At 38.7% G+C, this 20,516-nt stretch overlaps 1 protein-coding gene and 2 pseudogenes across 1 annotated transcript; 2 read left to right on the top strand and 1 right to left on the bottom strand.

The window, feature by feature from the left end:
- Nucleotides 1–3,346: 3,346 nt before the first annotated feature.
- On the top strand, nucleotides 3,347–5,878 carry LOC135261132 (plectin-like; annotated as a pseudogene).
- Nucleotides 5,879–6,067: 189 nt separating this feature from the next.
- Nucleotides 6,068–9,813, top strand: LOC135261133 (plectin-like; annotated as a pseudogene).
- A 1,269-nt stretch (nucleotides 9,814–11,082) lies between these two features.
- On the bottom strand, nucleotides 11,083–20,515 carry fbxl6 (F-box and leucine-rich repeat protein 6). Its single transcript, XM_064347108.1, has 11 exons — nucleotides 20,402–20,515; nucleotides 19,914–20,095; nucleotides 19,011–19,572; nucleotides 17,328–17,486; nucleotides 17,174–17,237; nucleotides 16,479–16,610; nucleotides 13,214–13,321; nucleotides 13,005–13,118; nucleotides 12,319–12,550; nucleotides 11,693–11,933; nucleotides 11,083–11,451 (listed from the first exon to the last, which is right to left on the bottom strand). Exons 3-11 carry the CDS (start codon nucleotides 19,568–19,570, stop codon nucleotides 11,313–11,315), a joined length of 1,749 nt encoding a protein of 582 aa, XP_064203178.1. The 5' UTR covers nucleotides 19,571–19,572; nucleotides 19,914–20,095; nucleotides 20,402–20,515; the 3' UTR covers nucleotides 11,083–11,312.
- Nucleotide 20,516: the final 1 nt, after the last annotated feature.

The following is a 20,516-nucleotide window of genomic DNA, read 5'->3' on the forward strand; positions in this document are numbered from 1 at the left end:
CAACTCTGAACACTAATAGAACATGGCTTCCATTTAGACTTAGCATAAGGATTTGGAAAATGTCACTTGGTTTATCAATTTTACTTTGTTTGTACAATAAAAAATTGTTAAACATCAATTCCACAAGGCTGTTATTGCTGCAGACAGATCACAGGCAATGAACCTCAAGTGAAGTTCAAGCTGCATCCAAAATTCATATTATATGCATTCTAATATTGATTAATAACAAATGGGGTTACATTGCCTTAATTATGACACCAAATACACTAAAACTGACAGGTTGTGAACCCATAGGTATGGGGCATATTTTTCATGTTTTGCTTCATCTTGCTTATTGAAAGGCTATGACCAACATGTTTTATTGGCAGCTTACAGTATGCCTTAGAAACAACCCCAGTCTATTTACGGGAGAGAAAATGTTTTATTTTTGGTAAAATATGAATCTCTATTGTGCACAATTTATCTTGTGGGGAGAATTCAGTGTAGCGAACTACCATACTACAGAACTTAAAAACTGAGTTGGACACACTATGTGCTTATATATGCTTATATGCTCCCCTAAACTGGGGTGACTATGTATAACGAGCTGGAAGGGCTCTTCCGCACAATAACAACAAAATGGCACAATAACTTATACAAAGAGCATAACAATTACCTGACAATTAAAAACAACAGTAAAACCTGAGATCAATTCTGAGGGAAAATCAATTGTCAGCAGGGAAAATACAGCCTTGATAGGTGACTGGATGTAATGCAACATACAAAAGATGTTGTCTTAAGTGCAAACATCCCATTGGAAAAGATACCCAGCATTAGCAAACATAAGTGCATCAGCAGTTAAACACCTAATTTATCTGTGTAAAATATATTTCATTAAATTTGGTAATTATTATCAAATATATCAATTATCAATTAAATTGCCAAATTTGTTGATAGGCATGCCAAACTGCTGGATCAACTTTTATCTGTTTCAGGACACAAAACTAAAAAATACTACCTCATATCACACTGACCAATGAACAAAATCATCAACCACAGAATAATAAAAAACACATTTTGGATAGTAGAAGAAAAAAATACAGTTTCTATCATTAAACTAAAATACTTTGTATCACTACAGCACCAGTATTATGTTATGTTGGAACTTGTCATCACTGAGACCAATAAAAAATTATCTCCATCTGTAAGACCATACCAATAACGTTTGAATGTGCAAAAGTTTATTTTGGGACTCCAACATTACGGTACATTTAAGATATTTTTATACCCATTGGGCACCTGATTCTGGTATTAATTATATTTTGACTGGATAGTGATTTTGTAGTGTTTTAGCATTCCCTGTGAAATGGGTGAGTGCAAGACATCTCTAGCCTGCCATGGGTCACATATATTGGACTTTGCAATGCAGAAGATTAGAGATGCACAAAATTAGAATAATCAGTGAGGGTGAAAACGTTATGAAAATCTTGTAGCGACTTGCACTTGGGGCAATTTGCAGCAATATATTTTGACTAATCTGGTTTTATCTTCATCACCTGACGAAAGACCAGAAGTATTAAAATGTGCAGGCAAACGTATTGATCTATAGCCCCTGAATATGTATTGAAAAAATATAGGTAAAATAATCTCCTAAAACCCTTGTTTCTAATAAACCTTGACAATTGTATAATGTTATTTCATTTTCTTGTTCAATATATTATGGCAATCATTTACATTCCTACAATCATATCAGTGTCCATGAGGGAGCTTTTCTTCCACTAAATTTGAAATCAGATGTTGAGGCAGTGTGCAGAGCATTAACTGCACTGAAAAAAAGATGTGGATGCTAGTTGTGCTCAGATGAATGTCAATAATGTCAAGAATCAAATTGTAGTGAAAAATAGGAAAAGTTTTCACCTGAAATAAAATAACTTAAACCCAATCACTAGTTCAAACTGTGGCAATTTACTCGTTCACTGTGAGGAGAAAACTACAAAAAATGAGCCTAGTTCAGCATGTACATGACAAAAGGGCACAACACTTAGATAAGAAACAAAAAGCATTGTCTGAGTAGAAAAAAACATAAGCAAGCAATTGAATAAATACTTTGTTCTCTACAGCACAGTATATATTATGTTGGAACTGCACACTGAGACAATAAAAATACCTCTGTAAATACAATAACGTCTATGAATGCAAAATATTTGACTAAATAGACATTTAGACTTTTTTACAATACGATTGGTAAATTATGATGGATAATTAGTTAGATCCTGAGAAAGGTAGAAGACATTCACTGCATCCATGGGAAAATTGACTGCTGATGAAGCTTGAATCAAAATAACATTGATAGAAAACGTTATGAGAATCTAGCTGCATGGAAAAGCAATGCAGAAATATGACATGAAATATCGTTCATAATGCCTACAGAGACAAACAGCATTGCAGGTGTATTCTCTGCAAGTCCACAAAGCAGTCCATGAGCTATTGTAGAAAATCAAAAGGGATACTGACTCCTGGAACTCTCTGTTGTATGCTGAGCACAGGCTGCCACTGGTTTCATATCGACCCAAAAGAACAGAAGCTGCTGTGGAAGACGCAGTGCCACAGGAGTTGTGTGCGACTGAAGCAAACTGCTATCAGCAGAAAGGGCAGTCACAGGTACACTGACCACACAGGAAATCATATCCTTGTTCCAAGCCTTAAAAGACTAATTGTAAAGGATCAGGAATTCGCTTCTAGAAGCACAGATGCCACAGGAGGCATCATTGATCCAGTACAAACATCGAGTGCCTGTGGAAGTAGCTACCATAGATACTTGATGAGAAATGAACAAGATTCTTCAATCTGAGATGAGCACAGGGCTTTTTTGACTCCAAACTAAGGAGAACCTAAATTACTGCAATTGTGAAGGTTATGACAGACCTAAAACTGGCCTTAGTGCTGGTTATTGCCAAAAGAGGGGACACTTTTGTAGATGAAAACAAAAGTCTTAAAGTCCACTATCACAACTAAGCAGGAGGAAAATTTAAGGCAGAGGACATCTCTTGGGAATCCTCTATTCCCAGTACATCACTGAAAAAACGAAAGAGCTAATAGGCAGTATACCTCTGGGAAATCACAATTGAGGCCTTATGACATCATACTTACAATAAAGAGCAGAAGACTTCATCTACAACTCGGAAATACAAAAGAAAAGACAGGAAAACTTCCATTGGCATCAGAAAATGTGACTGCTGATGAATTGCTGAATCTAAAATCATTGATAAGAAACGTCATGTGATCTCAGGCAGGAAAAGTTACAATCAAAAGGTAAGTGAAATGGACTCTGTTCATAATACTACAGGGAACAAACACCATTGCCGGTGTATTTCTGCAATCCACAAAGGAGTCCATGAGCATATGCGAAGCAAAATCAAAAGGGCTCCTGACTCCTGGAACTTCTCTGTTGTTGCTGGAGGCACAGGCTGCCACTGGGTTTATGATCGACCCAGGAAAGAACAAGAAGCTGACTGTGGAAGACGCAGTGGCTACAGGTGTAGTTGATGTGGACCTGAAGCGCAAACTGCTATCAGCAGAAAGGGCAGTCACAGGGTACACTGACCCCTACACAGGAAACATCATATCCTTGTTCCAAGCCTTAAAAAAGGACCTAATTGTAAAGGATCATGGAATTCGCCTTCTAGAAGCACAGATTGCCACAGGAGGCATCATTGATCCAGTACAAAACATTCGAGTGCCTGTGGAAGTAGCCTACCAGAAAGGATACTTTGATGAAGAAATGAACAAGATTCTTTCAAATCCTGCAGATAGCACCAGGGGCTTTTTTGACCCCAACACTCAGGAGAACGTAAATTACCTCCAACTTGTGAAGAGATGTATGACAGACCCTAAAACTGGCCTTAGCTTGCTGGTTATTGCCCAAAAAGGAGGGGACAACTTCTTTGTAGATGAAGAAACAAAAAGTCTTCTAAAGTCCACTATCACAACTAAAGCAGGAGGAAAATTTAAAGGTAAGAGGACATCTCTTTGGGAACTCCTCCATTCCCAGTACATCACTGAAGAAAAACGGAAAGAGCTAATACGGCAGTATACCTCTGGGGAAATCACAATTGAGCGCCTTATGGACATCATACTTACAATAATAGAGCAGAAGACTTCATCTACAACTACGGAAATTACACAAAGAAAAGACAAGGAAAACTTCCTTGGCATCAGGAAAGATGTGACTGCTGATGAATTGCTTGAATCTAAAATCATTGATAAGAAACTGTATGATGATCTCAGTGCAGGAAAAGTTACAATCAAAAGCGTAAGTGAAATGGACTCTGTTCATAAGTACCTACAGGGAACAAACAGCATTGCAGGTGTATTCTTGCAGTCCACAAAGCAGGTCATGAGCATCAGTGAAGCAAAATCTAAAGGGATACTGACTCCTGGAACTTCTCTGGTATTGCTGGAAGCGCAGGCTGCCACTGGTTTCATCATTGACCCATTAAAAAACAGGAAGCTGTCTGTGGAAGAGGCAGTGGCCACCCGGGTTGTCGATGCGGAGCTGAAGAAAAAACTGCTGTCAGCAGAAAGGGCAGTCACAGGGTACACTGACCCCTATACAGGTAACATCATCTCCTTGTTCCAAGCCTTAAAAAAGGAACTGATTGTTAAGGATCATGGAATTCGCCTTCTAGAAGCACAGATTGCCACAGGGGGCATCATTGACCCGGTACACAGCCATCGAGTGCCTGTGGAAGTAGCCTACCAGCGAGGATACTTTGATGAGGAAATGAACAAGATTCTCTCAGATCCTGATGATGACACCAAGGGCTTTTTTGACCCCAACACTAAGGAGAACCTAACTTACCTGCAACTTGTGGAGAGAAGTGTGACTGACCCTAAAACTGGCCTTAGCTTGCTGGTTATTGCCCAAAAAGGAGGGGACTACTTCTTTGTAGATGAGAAAACAAAAAGTGTCCTAAAATCCACTACCACAACTAAAGCAGGAGGAAAATTTGAAGGCCAGAGGACATCTCTTTGGGAACTCCTCTATTCCCAGTACATCACTGAAGAAAAACGGAAAGAGCTAATACGGCAGTATACCTCTGGGGAAATCACAATTGAGCGCCTTATGGAGATCATACTTACAATAATAGAGCAGAAGACTTCATCTACAACTACGGAAATTACACAAAGAAAAGACAAGGAAAACTTCCATGGCATCAGGAAAGATGTGACTGCTGATGAATTGCTTGAATCTAAAATCATTGATAAGAAACTGTATGATGATCTCAGTGCAGGAAAAGTTACAATCAAAAGCGTAAGTGAAATGGACTCTGTTCATAAGTACCTACAGGGAACAAACAGCATTGCAGGTGTATTCTTGCAGTCCACAAAGCAGGTCATGAGCATCTGTGAAGCAAAATCTAAAGGGATACTGACTCCTGGAACTTCTCTGGTATTGCTGGAAGCGCAGGCTGCCACTGGTTTCATCATTGACCCATTAAAAAACAGGAAGCTGTCTGTGGAAGAGGCAGTGGCCACCGGGTTGTCGATGCGGAGCTGAAGAAAAAACTGCTATCAGCAGAAAGGGCAGTCACAGGGTACACTGACCCCTACACAGGAAACATCATCTCCTTGTTCCAAGCCTTAAAAAAGGAACTGATTGTAAGGATCATGGAATTCGCCTTCTAGAAGCACAGATTGCCACAGGGGCATCATTGACCCGGTACACAGCCATCGAGTGCCTGTGGAAGTAGCCTACCAGCGAGGATACTTTGATGAGGAAATGAACAAGATTCTCTCAGATCCTGATGATGACACCAAGGGCTTTTTTGACCCCAACACTAAGGAGAACCTAACTTACCTGCAACTTGTGGGAGAAGTGTGACTGACCCTAAAACTGGCCTTACTTGCTGGTTATTGCCAAAAGGAGGGACTACTCTTTGTAATGAGAAAACAAAAGTGTCCTAAAATCCACTACCACAATAAAGCAGGAGGAAATTGAAGGCCAGAGACATCTCTTGGGAACTCCCTATTCCCAGTACTCACTGAAGAAAAACGAAGAGCTAATACGGCATATACCTCTGGAAATCACAATTGAGCGCCTTATGGAGATCATACTTACAATAATAGAGCAGAAGACTTCATCTACAACTACGGAAATTACACAAAGAAAAGACAAGGAAAACTTCCATGGCATCAGGAAAGATGTGACTGCTGATGAATTGCTTGAATCTAAAATCATTGATAAGAAACTGTATGATGATCTCAGTGCAGGAAAAGTTACAATCAAAAGCGTAAGTGAAATGGACTCTGTTCATAAGTACCTACAGGGAACAAACAGCATTGCAGGTGTATTCTTGCAGTCCACAAAGCAGGTCATGAGCATCTGTGAAGCAAAATCTAAAGGGATACTGACTCCTGGAACTTCTCTGGTATTGCTGGAAGCGCAGGCTGCCACTGGTTTCATCATTGACCCATTAAAAAACAGGAAGCTGTCTGTGGAAGAGGCAGTGGCCACCCGGGTTGTCGATGCGGAGCTGAAGAAAAAACTGCTGTCAGCAGAAAGGGCAGTCACAGGGTACACTGACCCCTATACAGGTAACATCATCTCCTTGTTCCAAGCCTTAAAAAAGGAACTGATTGTAAAGGATCATGGAATTCGCCTTCTAGAAGCACAGATTGCCACAGGGGGCATCATTGACCCGGTACACAGCCATCGAGTGCCTGTGGAAGTAGCCTACCAGCGAGGATACTTTGATGAGGAAATGAACAAGATTCTCTCAGATCCTGATGATGACACCAAGGGCTTTTTTGACCCCAACACTAAGGAGAACCTAACTTACCTGCAACTTGTGGAGAGAAGTGTGACTGACCCTAAAACTGGCCTTAGCTTGCTGGTTATTGCCCAAAAAGGAGGGGACTACTTCTTTGTAGATGAGAAAACAAAAAGTGTCCTAAAATCCACTACCACAACTAAAGCAGGAGGAAAATTTGAAGGCCAGAGGACATCTCTTTGGGAACTCCTCTATTCCCAGTACATCACTGAAGAAAAACGGAAAGAGCTAATACGGCAGTATACCTCTGGGGAAATCACAATTGAGCGCCTTATGGAGATCATACTTACAATAATAGAGCAGAAGACTTCATCTACAACTACGGAAATTACACAAAGAAAAGACAAGGAAAACTTCCATGGCATCAGGAAAGATGTGACTGCTGATGAATTGCTTGAATCTAAAATCATGATAAGAAACTGTATGATGATCTCAGTGCAGGAAAGTTACAATCAAAAGCGTAAGTGAAATGGACTCTGTTCATAAGTACCTACAGGGAACAAACAGCATTGCAGGTGTATTCTTGCAGTCCACAAAGCAGGTCATGAGCATCTGTGAAGCAAAATCTAAAGGGATACTGACTCCTGGAACTTCTCTGGTATTGCTGGAAGCGCAGGCTGCCACTGGTTTCATCATTGACCCATTAAAAAACAGGAAGCTGTCTGTGGAAGAGGCAGTGGCCACCCGGGTTGTCGATGCGGAGCTGAAGAAAAAACTGCTGTCAGCAGAAAGGGCAGTCACAGGGTACACTGACCCCTATACAGGTAACATCATCTCCTTGTTCCAAGCCTTAAAAAAGGAACTGATTGTAAAGGATCATGGAATTCGCCTTCTAGAAGCACAGATTGCCACAGGGGGCATCATTGACCCGGTACACAGCCATCGAGTGCCTGTGGAAGTAGCCTACCAGCGAGGATACTTTGATGAGGAAATGAACAAGATTCTCTCAGATCCTGATGATGACACCAAGGGCTTTTTTGACCCCAACACTAAGGAGAACCTAACTTACCTGCAACTTGTGGGGAGATGTGTGACTGACCCTAAAACTGGTCTGTCTCTGCTATCTATCAAACAATAACTTAAAAAAACTGCATATCAGTGAAAAATCAATTTATTATAGAATTGAAAAGCTATACCCTCTGCAGCTTTTTCTACTGTCAATTTACAACAAAATGAGTGAACTGTTTGGTTAGAATTCTTTGAGTTCAATCCTATTTGTATGCTTGAGGAAATTTAGAAAACTTTTCCAAAATCCGTAAAAGAACTTTTATATTTTCGGATGTTATTAACGTGACCATGCCCTCTGCAAAATATTTTTGCAAGTGTATATTTCTTTTATTTTTTAAATTTTTTCATTTTTTATTTTTGGATACCGCAATTGCTGTTCTCAGACTTTTCCTGAATCCTATGTAATTTTCCAACACCCTTACTTGCATCCAAGTGAAATTTTTACATGCAGTCATAGACAAAACGGAATTGCTGCTTGGAGGGCCATGGCCTCTTATTGAAAGAGACTGAGCCGTACAATTTTAGTATCTGTATGATAAATATATAATACCCTCTGCCTTTAACATTCATATTTTTTGCACAGTAGGTACTTACATTCAACAGTGTGTTCTTCATCCTGATTATTCATTTGCTACGTGTTCTTGAGTTTATAGTTGTGGGGGGAAAAAGGCTTGTTGATTTTCCACATAGAGAATCAGTGGAGTTTGTGGTACTTCTCCAGTACACTGGCCTGACTATTAATAGGTGTGTATAGGGGTATAAGATGAAGCTCATACGTTGTATTGGCAATGATAAATGCACTTCACAAGTGGCATGGCTTCTTTGTAAATTGAAAGTTAACCATGGTAGCAGAACTACAATCAGGCAGTCAGCGAGGCTATTTCAAGAGAATGATTGAAGCGATTCAGTAAGAGCTTCATTCCACTGAAGATCCAATTCCTAAACATAATAATGCAAGTCTTGTAATTATATATTCTCACCAATTGCTGTACATTTAATATTTTCCCTGCTGTTAGTGTCAATTTATTTGCCTGTGCTTCTGTGTAATTGTCTTACTTAGCTGTTTTATACTTCAAAAGACAATAGTGAAATATGAACATGGGTAAATATACTGAGTAATTGCAAGGCTGAGTAATTAAAGTAACTTCTGAAACAGTGAAACTGACCTGTGTGTGTGGTTACAAATATATGCAGTCACAAAAAGTAAATTTAGTAAGAAGGTATATTGGATCAGACCGCAGAGGAAAAGAGAGTATTTGCTGCCAAGAACCCCAGACTCAAATAAAGGGAAGGGTTGATTAAATATATTAAGAATGAAATAATGCAACATCCTCTGTACAAAAAACAATCATTTGTAGGGCAAACAATCACCTGCCTCAGTGCTTGCTACACTTCGCAAAGTCTAAAGAGGAAACCTATCATTTAGACATTTCATTACCAATTAACATCCATTATTATTAAGTTCATATGATACATATGGATATGCACTTATCACAATACACTGTAACAAGCCTATAAAATGATACAATAAAAAAGATGCAGTAACATACATTTTCAAAAAGAACATGAAACCCAACTGTGTCCTTATAAACTCAGCCTAATCTTACACTGAAACTTAATATAGTAGTGGCCAGTGGACTGAGAGCAATGTTTATTTGGGAGATCAGAAATGTGATATGTTCCACAGAAAGATCTGTTCAATATTTCAATATATACTGTACATGCTGAAGGTGGCAATATCCAAAATGCATTTGGACATTCTATCTTTTTGCATTCTTTGGTTTGTTTTTTACTTTTGCATATTTCTGGAGAACCACATTATAAATAAATTACATTGGTAGTAGTAATTATGAACACTCCAGATTTATCATAAATGAAACAGCTTATAATTGCTCATGTAGTGGTCAGCTAACAAAATTACACATGCTCATAATATATTCTGAGGATATGTCAAGATACATTACTTTTCTTAATAGATTTGATATTGTATATATCTGTGGAGATTTTTAGAAATTTTGTGTTAAATATGTTTGCTGCATTATTTTACATTGAAAAATAACTTAATGCACCTTACCAGCTTACTATACAAGGTCACTAGCTTGCTCACGTTAACTAACTACTGTTAAAACACCCAACACTTCACACAGTTCAGCTAGCTAGTTAGAAGCCTACCTGAAATTTTGTCTGTTCTTCCTTGACAAACGTCGTAGATTATATAGTGCGGATGTCGCTGACAAAACTATTTAGTGCACCTCCAGGCCCTGTGGTTGCGGTCTAGTGGTGAAGCTTTTGTAGTGTTATTAACCTACGTTTAATGTTACCTGGTCTAGCACCTGTGTTTTCAATACAGTAGTTCAGCGTTTCATTTGACGCATTTGCCTCTACAGTAGAGGTTCTGCTGGCCAGACAGAAATACTTGTGGGATCCCGGCAGTAGGGGGGCAGCAGTGTAATTTTCTTCCTCATAAAGACAGGTAATTTGCTGGTGGGTAATTTCCCCATATATATCACAGATCAATAAATATTTCCAGTTTGGCTTTTCATAATATATATATATATAGGATGAATGTGTGAAAGGGGTATTTGCACATACTGCTGAATATGAAGTGAGGTCTTTTAACTAGGTTGCTTAAATATGCGGTTTGGTCCCTTGGTTTACTCATACTGTCAATGTGTGGATGTACTGGATGTGCAATTGGGCTTGCAGGCGCACGCAGTTATGGTGTGGCTATGGGTGGGTGCTATCTTAGTGTGCTCGTTCGTGCGTGCACTGGACCACACCCTAAAATTACTCTTAATTTCCTTCTGGTATTTTCTAATGAAAGCACTTTGTTCCCTGTATTACTGTTACTATTTACAATTTGTGGCAGTGCCTCTTTGATCTGCTTTTCTGAAAATAATTATGTCTTATTAGCCCTTATTATGTCTTATTATCTTATTATGTCTATTGTGCATTTTTATGATGCTTGACATCGAATGAAAAATGAAAATATATCAAACATATATATATATATATATATATATATATACACACACACGTATACAGTACATGCACATACTAGTACAGTACTTATGGGACCATAATTAGCACACTGGGACTACTACCTGTCTCTGCAAGCGGAAGAGAAATAACCAAGAGAAATATACAGGTTGGCTGAACATTTTACTCTCTGTGCATTACAAATAAAAACTAATATATTTAAGATGCAGCACAGAATTTCCAAACTGTGAAATGGAACAGATGAGTGCAGCATACTCACAGCTTGGTTCAGTACAAAAGTTTAATCACATTTAAACACTACAGACAATGTTGACCCACATCCATATAAGTATGAATAGTACAAAATGTATGGTACAATACTGTACTTGTGTTATATACAGCAAAAATAGGCAGTCAGTGTTAATCTCCCATTTGTATTTGCATATTTTGATGTATCCAATCAAAACAAAGAAAAACAAAAAATTTAAAAAGATTAATGGTGATGTTCCCGACTCATCGAGTTAATGGCAATTTGTCCAGTAGTTGCTGGATGTCCTCTTGACTACGATAAACCCTCTTCAGGCCTCTGGGCAGATACCGGCAAGACGACAGATTTAAGTAGTTGAGTTCTGAGCAGTGGCTTATAATTGACCTGCAAAATATGATGTAAACATTAAATATAGTTTTTTCTTTTATTAATTCGACCTTCAAGAGAAAATCACATTACATTAAGTTCCAGACAATATATGTACACATCTCGGCTATTTTAGAATTATTATTCCTTTGTAAAAGCCAAAATATAATACGCAATAACCTCATTAACTTTAAATAGTATTGCTGTCAGTTATAATCTACTTCCCAATGAAGTGAGGTACTCATGTTGTATGACACACCTGAGGACATTTGAGGTAATCTTAGTTCCACTGAGATTTAGCGAACGCAATCCATCAGCCCCAGTGCTGTGAGCTAGATTTCCCATGGCAACCTCCAAGTCCTGTTCAGAGAAGGGCTGGCTGCTGAGGTCCAGCTCTTGTAGGGTGTGGCTCCACTTCTCTGTCAGCAGGTGGATGCCCTTCTTAGATGATGTCATGCTATTGCTACTGGAGTACAGGCCCCAAAACAGACACTCCAGTTCTGTGGAGATCAGAGAACACAGCCTGATTAATCTCAGGGATGCGTGAGTGAATTCACCAAATACCTTCCATATTGCCATTATCTTCCAGCTCATTTATACAATAAAAAAGGCTGGCCTACGCAACAATGCTCTTTGATAAAATAAAAGCTTGGTTTGAACTCTTAATAGAGTTCAATGAAGATTTCAATGTTTCGAGATTTTTCAAAACATTTAAGAATCTGATGGTGAGTACTCATTTACTTAAGTAAATGGTTGCACCCCTACTTCTAAATAATAATTTGTATGAAACTGATATTTACTTGGAGTAAGTATAACATCCCTTCCCACAACTCAGTCATAGTCATAGCTGCTCATTTCTCCACATTGAGTCTCAAGTACACTAACCTTGACAGGGCAGTGTGGAGAGAGCCATGGCGGTGATGCGTGCACAGCCACGCAGGTCCAGGACTCGTAGGCGGGGGGAGCCATGGAGAAGAGTGATCAGGTCTTGGTCCATAATGAAGGACATAGAGGATGATGCTATGCACAGCTCCTCTAGAAGTGGAAAGCCAGAGGCAGAGCACGGACCTCTTCTGGCTGTTTTTGGCATTGCTGTGACATTCAGCATTCTAAAAACCTAAATACAGAAAAAATGCTCCTGTATATCACAGATACATGCTCATACATACTACAAATACAGGCTTATACATATACTCTCAATATTTTAAAACATATACTCCAAATACAGACCAAATAATAGCCAAAATAAACACAATACATATCGTAGAAGCTCACATATGAATCTCAGAGTCATGGACTGACAGAGTATATCCAGAAGTAGCAAAAGCAATTATGAGAAATTATACCTTTTTAAACTCCTTGTTATAGAATATCTACATTTATAGTGTCTATAGTACCAGCAAAATAATTTCAGAATCATAGCATCGAGGAAAGAAGACAGTCAATGTGAGACAATCCCATGTGAAGAATGACACAGGCATTTTCAGATATTTAAAAAAATTCAATTTGAGGTTTGCGAATCAGTGTGCCATGCGTACATAACATTTATTTTTAAGCAGGTTTGTGTTTACCTGTAGTTTGGGGCAGCCACTTTGCAAAGCCTGTATGCAGATAGGAAGCTGGCAATATCCACTGTTCAGTTTAGTGTTAATTTCCAACAGTTTTAGCTCAGGGCAGCATCCCCCCTGAAGAAAATACAACACAGACTCAGTTACATTTTTAGTGGCTTTGGACCAAGAACAAATAATAAACTGTATGAGAAAGAAAGAGTACAACTTACTGCAAGAGCAGTGAGAAGTCTGTCACTTTTAGCTCCATAGCTAAAGAGAATTTTCCTTATTTGACTCCCATGCATTTCCAGAAAACTGACTAGGCCTTCAACCTGTACCTGCACACAAAAAAATAATGCATATTTCTCCAAAAATAATTTTGAGATGCAATTTATAATATTAATATGCAATTAAAAGTATGCAGTAAGAAAGAAAAAGAAAGCAATAAATGAAGACAGAAAATCTAAAGAGGGTCAGGGGAGCCATTCAACCTCTTTTTTTTCCACAAAAACTGAAGACCTCGAAAAGTGTTATATTTATTTGACAACCATGCAACTGAACACAGATGCTTTAAAAAATCAATATAGTTGGGCACTCTTAACATGTTTAATGTAATCTCAAGAAAGGTAAATACACTGGGCCCAATTTAGGTTAATACACAGGCAACAATATTTATCAGTGAAGTCATGTTCCGGTTTTTATTCTAAAATATAATTCTTAAGACATTTACTTTAATTCATTTGGGCATTGAAGTCAGTTATGTGTACAGTGCTCAAGACTTTTTCCCCACTGGTGGCACTGCTGCTACCTGCTGAAAAATTTAGTAGCACCAGACACTATTTAGTGGCATCATTTAAATTAAAATGTAGATCAATAATATCTGACCCCTGAATTTTAGAGTGGCAACTCTTCCTTCACAATGTGGTAAACCAACTGGCAGATTCCCGGTGGCTAAAAGCTGTTAGAAGTGGAGCTGTACGATCAAGACATCCGTTGTGCCCATTCCATTGGATTTAAATCAGGTGACTGACTTGGCCAGTCCAAAAATTTCCACTTTTCCCACTGATGAATGCTTTACTTGCGTAGGCTGTAAGTTTGGAGTATTGTCTTGCTGCAGAATGAAGCCTGGCCAATGAGGGTGGAGTAATTTCTTTGTAGGTAGCCAGTCAAAATCTGTGTGTACACTTCCAAATTCAACCTACTACTGCTACCCTCCATTAATAAAGACAAGTGAATCTGTTCCTTAAGCAGCCATACATGCCCAAGCCATTACCTCTTCCATATTTCACAGATGAGGTGGTATGAAGGGTTTAACACCGGGACATGGATTCCCGGGAATTCATGTTTTCCAAGAAATATAATAAGACCTTTAGAACACAGGAGTGCTTCAGAACTGTCTGAACTCCAAGCAGCAGGCATAGAACAGGGAGCCACTGCAGCAGTGAACGCAGTGCAACAAAAACAACATGGCAAACACCTAGCCACACACAAATGCATGGGAAGGGTTAAACCAAACAATCAGTGAAGGAACTGTGGAGGCAAATACCCACACGCCCACATGATGTTGATTGTCCAGCAAAAGGCAGATTATGCAGGTGTTGCAGGAACTCAAACCTCTACATAAAGCAATGTCGATCCAAACCAAAGCAGTCTAACAAGGACAAGGAAACAAGATAATCTGGAGACCATAGGAAGCAGCATAGCATGCATCATAAAGTATGCCGGGTAACTAGGGACACACACAGTAAAAGTACCAGAGTAAATTCATCCAGCAGTGACGATGCCTATGTGTTTGTATGCAACGGTGACAAGAGCGCTAAGCTTCCACACGTACACATACAACTGAATGGTGTTCGAGTCTTGATCGACTCAGGAGCCGCGGTGAACACTGTCAGTGGAGCCATTCACAGAACAATGAAACCACTTCCACAGCTCAGACCAGCTAAGATCAAGATATTTTCATATGGCTCCACTGACCCACTTCCCATTACAGGTGTGTTCACATGCACTGCAGAAGCAGGAAACACTCAATGCACTGTTTATGTCATGAAGGGAGATGGCTGCTCTCTGCTGAGCTACCTAACAGCTAATCAGCTAAGTTTGATCAAGATGATCAACTCTGTATCCACCAACCAGTCTGACAGTGGCAGATGAACTGATAGACAGAAACCCTGAGCTGTTAAATGGTGGAGCAGAATGCAAGCTATAAACACATTGTTAACTCACTGCTACGAGCTTCAAGTAAAGAGAGTATAAGGCTGATGTCTGCATTGCGTTTCTTGTACACACAAAAGTAAGAAATTTCACTCAACCATTACCATACTTTTAGAAGGCACTGTATATTGTAATATGTATTGTTCATGAAATCTGCAGCTAGCATCACTGAACTTTCACCAGAATCTTGCACTTTTTTTAACCACGGTTTATACATTAAAATAGCATACACTTACATATTTTAATTTGTCAAATTAACAAAGATGAAAAAAAAACACCTGCCACCATCCTTTTTCCTGCCGATGTTTTGTATCAAGTTGACAACACATTGTTGTAGGACGTTTTCTCTGTCGTCTGTAGATTAAATGGTGTTCAAAAAAAGAAATAGTGTCTTTTCCCCAAAAAATAGTACTCACCACTAATTACTTGGTTGAATCAAGCTTGTCTAGTTGAGTGAAATGTAACTTGGTAAGGTTAATAACTCAATAGCCAATTCACTACGTAATTTGTCTAACTGATCAATTTTTTAAGAACTCTAAATGGACAGCCTGTCAAAAGGGACAGCTGAATGAAAACAGCCAATGGAGACGTTTTCCTCCTCAGCACCTAAAAATTTCAGCTAAAGTAGAAATATTCTTTGCACTTTATTTTTTATTGCTTCAAAATAAATGGAATGTTTGAATATAATTAACCCCCCACACATTAGCCCTCCAACAACACATTGGAGATTCATCCCCCCCCCCCCCCCCCACTCATCCACAAACCCTGGTGATACTGGTAATTATCTCCATGTCAACATATCCATACCTCCAGACAACATGCACAATTCAGCTACAGAAAAATTTCCATGATAACAAGAGGGTGAACTGCCCAAATATTCACGGTTGGACTATGATGTAACAGAACCATTGACTGATACCCAGTGATTAAAATCAATTCTATGATACAGAAGACACAGCACAGACTGGACCCAAAAATGTACACACCTTTGGCCCAGGAACTGCAAATTAATAATTTCCCTTAATATTAGAGGACACAAACACAATCTGCATGCTTACAACTATAGACATGACTTGCAACATTAGATTTAGATTAGACTTCTGCACTCAACATTAAATTGAGGCTTTTGTTTCATTAATACTTTCACTTTTAGAAGTTATTAGAGCTTGGGTTTACTATACCATAGTTTTGGATATTAATTAGCTAGGTTAATCTGGCATACAACCAACAATTTGTCAGGGAATTAGGTGTACAGTTAATGTGAAGTGTTCTGAAGCCTACCTCCGAGTGCTGCATATTGATGCTTTCAAGAGATGGGCAGTTTTTTCCAAGATTCTGAAAGGCCTTCTCAGTCAAAACTGAACAGTGTGACAGCATCAGTTCAGAGAGCTGGGGGCAGTGCTGAGAAACAACCTGTAAAACATAAAGGTTGTTGGTCATCTTCCACATAAAAATATGATTAAATCATCTAAATCATAAATCACACCATCTAAAGAGAAGTTAGGAAAGGTTAGGGTAAGTTTGAGAACCACTTATCTGCTCCACCTATCATCACAAGCAGCAAGGGAATTAATTCCTGAAATTACCTCCAAATTAAGATTTTATTTTACACAAAAGGCTACACTCCCACATCTGTCACTGGTATGAGTTTATACTTGACTACATTATACTGACACCATCCCTTGTATTAAGCCATGTCCCAGTAATCCCAGCTGTGTCTCTAACCCCAATTTATCACAACAGTTTTATGCTCCAAAAAGGCATATAGCACTAAAACAATGGAATCAAAAAAAATCCATGTACATTTCCTATCCTCCTCTCCCTCTTCAGCTGATCCAAGGCAACCCTTATAAAAGTTTGCTCTAGAAGGTCTTTATTTGGAGATATCCTCACTGGTCATATGTAGCCTTCCCTCCAAGCAAAAATAAAAAAACCTTACAAGAAAATTACATTCGAAAAAGAAAATTACAACTTACCTGGACAACATAGTCCACATGTTTTTTCCAATGACATAGATGAAACTCCCTTAGCTGAGAGAATCTAAAAGACAAAAAAGTATTTATCCTTTCTCCTAAGAGGAACAAACGTCCCAAGGTAGAACTTACTGTAAAGTGAACCTCTAGAGCTTACCTGTTTTCAGCCAACCATCTTATGGTGTCCTGAACTTTCAATTGCATTTTTGGTGACTGTGTCTTCCCAGGCTCAATCCAGCAGTACCCAATTGCCACACTGCTCCACAAAACTGGATGAGTAGCAGCACCACTCCACAGATGGCAAACTCTGGCTGCCCTTAGGCATCAATAAGAACAATGTGTACATTAAAATTAAACAGTCTATGAGCCAGGGAATTTATTACAATACCTTTCAAAAAACAAAGCCTTTCTAGTGTAATATGCCATCGAGTGCCCATGTTACTGATCACAGCACAGCAGACTCATAAGATAGATAGCACATCTTTTCTGTGAGATTCGCTAATCCTGAAAATTTTTACAGCCAATTACATCATCACAAATGATTATTTCTGAGTATATGCCATATACCAAGCAAATCGGTCAAATGATCGAGGAGGAAATCTCATCATTTCAAAAAATATAATAACGATATGAAAATCATTATCCTGGAAAATTTATCATAAGTGAAATGTCACAGAATAAGGTAAACCAAGTAGAGGACAGATGACAATGACATCAAAAAAGGCTATGCCCAAGGTTGCTTACAGACATCAGCCATGGTCCTCCATTCATAATAGGCTACTTTCACCATAATTTGCAATACATTTGCTTCTGGTCTCCTCTCACATGTTTTTTTTAGGTTCCATACATAGTAAATGATAACGAAGCATCTAATTCCATAATTTGTTTCTTTTTTAAAAATTGCATGTGGATGTACAGGCTACTCTGCCTCTCAAGTAATATACTTATACAACACAGAGGCCATTCTAGCTAACTACAGATGGCTGGCTTTTGGGTCCGTTCAATTTCATGATTAAATATACATATGCAGTGTTTAGATTCGCTTACACATAGTAACTACAAATTGTCTAGGAAGCTAAATACTGCATACGTTTTAACTAGCCAGTTAGACTGAAAGTAATGTCCAGATATTTTGCAGACGGTTGGCACATTTTTTGCAGACGGTTGGCACAGCCCACAATGCAGCAGCTTTGCAGCATCAATACTATGTTTTACAAAGGGTAAATTATAATTAAATAGTATGAAAGTAGCCCGTACTCCCATAAGCAATTGCAAATAGAAACAAATTATGGAGTAAGGCACACATGTTTTTACAGGCAAGGAACCAAAAAAAAAAAAACACAGAAATTTAGGAGACAACAAGAAGGGAAAGTATTACAAATTGAAGTTTAAAAAACCAATTCTAAATGGAGGTCAATGGTGGATGCCACCTGTTCCCCATCACCCCTACCTCTTCACAGTGGATGTAGCCCTATTATGATGTTGATGATGTCTGTCTCCACTGGATATTTACATATATGTCAAAGCTTTCCAAGGATATACAAGCAGGTAAGTCTACTGTAACTTTGGAACTGAAAAAAGATTAAAAAGCAAATTCGCCAGAAGCTATTGGAATTTGGTTTAAAAGTGTACAACTACTAAATGAACAACATGATTCACCTTACAGGACTGTATGCTGAAGGAATTTCATGTAAATGTTTGTTACAAATGCAAATGTATTGGAAACTGGTAAACAAATCAATGGACAGTATGTAGAAATCAAGATATGTACAGATGTACAGAGGTAAAAAAAAAATTAATTATTTTTAAATATTGAAATATTGAAAGAAAATGAAATTACCTGCAAAGGAATGGTATTGGTCCTTCTTTCTTTACCACCATTTTGAATATGTTCACCAAAACTTCCACTGGCAAGTTCTGACCCCATCTGTCATAGGCCTCATGTTCATGTGAAAGTACAGCTGCTTCAAATTTCACATTCTGAGTATTCACTTTGCCTTTTACCCCAACTTTTGATGTCTCCCTTTTCACCCTAGCAGTTCGAAGTTTACTTCTGCCTTCTTTGGTTTTCTTTCTCTTCCAAACTTTCCATGTCGGGTCATTGGAGATTATGAGAAGCATGTCCTCCCCTTGCTGGATAGTATAACCAAGGCTGGGGGTGCGATTAACCTTCTTTCTCTTGTTTCTTTTACCTATTTTTATGCTGGACTTCATTTTCACAGACCTTTTCTTACTCCCAGCTCTGTCTCCTCTCCCAGATGTCCCAGGTGGGCAGGAGTCTGAGTCTCCAGGCCCTGCAGATTCAACAAAGCTCGGAGGAATATAGTCCTCATTTGGCAAGATCTCTTCTCCCCTCTCCAACCGGTCCAGTTTTGATACATTATGGCTAGCTTCTTCCATAGCTGCAAATATATCAATTGCACATAGATTAATAGATTGTTTAGCTATAACATTCAACACTTGTCTTTTAAAAATGTCATGTAACAACATATTAAGCCCTACAACAGGCGGGGTTCCCCTTAAAAATATTCAATGTAACCAGCAGGTAACAACCAGTATTAGCATTAACTTCCCCGCTTTCTTGTCGAGTGCCTGGACGTAGCCCATCAATAGCTGGTTTGCATGTAACTAACGGAACGGTAACTACATACTCCAATTGTCACACAGTACACCACCGAAATTCAGTGATTCTTACACATCAAAACAGTGCTCCTACGTCTCTCAAGCAAACCATGAAACTCACCAGTTTAAGCAGAAGTATGCAGGTAGCACACAGAACTGTAGGCTACAGTGAGCTAGCCACAGTGGGTGAAGCGGAAGTTGTTGTTATTGTTGTCTTCTTCTTCATCGGAGTTTATTGTCGTTTTAAAACCAACGTTGGTATATCACCGCCATCTACTGGGCTGGAGTGTGACATGAAGACAACTATTCCCCAAAGAAAATAGACAATGCCCAAGGAGCACGGAATAAAATAAAAATAAATAAATAAAATCAGCCAAACCAAAAAGCAGTTATATAAACAGAACAGCAAAGAAATATTAATTTAGAGAAGGAAATAAAAAATATTAATGATAACAATAAAGTTTTCCAAAAACATGCAGGTTGCTAATTGGAGCCCAGGCAGGTATGAGTGTTTGAGTGAATGGTTTGTGTGCCCTACAATACATTGGCGACCTGGTCAGGGTGTATTCTGCATAGACATATATACATGTATTTATACATTATACTAACCACTTAACAGTTCATTGGTTCCCTCGTCAGATTTCCAGTGCTTTTTCCATTAGCGATTTCGTTTTCTTGGTTAGCTCAATGGGCGTCGCTGTCACTACATATTATATACTCTTTA

This window comes from Anguilla rostrata, chromosome 8 (genome assembly GCF_018555375.3).
Source record: "Anguilla rostrata isolate EN2019 chromosome 8, ASM1855537v3, whole genome shotgun sequence".
Taxonomy (NCBI): Eukaryota; Metazoa; Chordata; class Actinopteri; order Anguilliformes; family Anguillidae; genus Anguilla; species Anguilla rostrata.

Coding starts and splice junctions, on each gene's coding strand:
- fbxl6 (XM_064347108.1), bottom strand. CDS start 19,570: ATGGAAGAAGCTAGCCATAATGTATCAAAACTGGACCGGTTGGAGAGG. Junction 17,238..17,327: donor AGATGGTTGGCTGAAAACAG/GTAAGCTCTAGA, acceptor TTTGTCTTTTAG/ATTCTCTCAGCTAAGGGAGT. Junction 12,551..13,004: donor GTGGCTGCCCCAAACTACAG/GTAAACACAAAC, acceptor TTCTGTATTTAG/GTTTTTAGAATGCTGAATGT.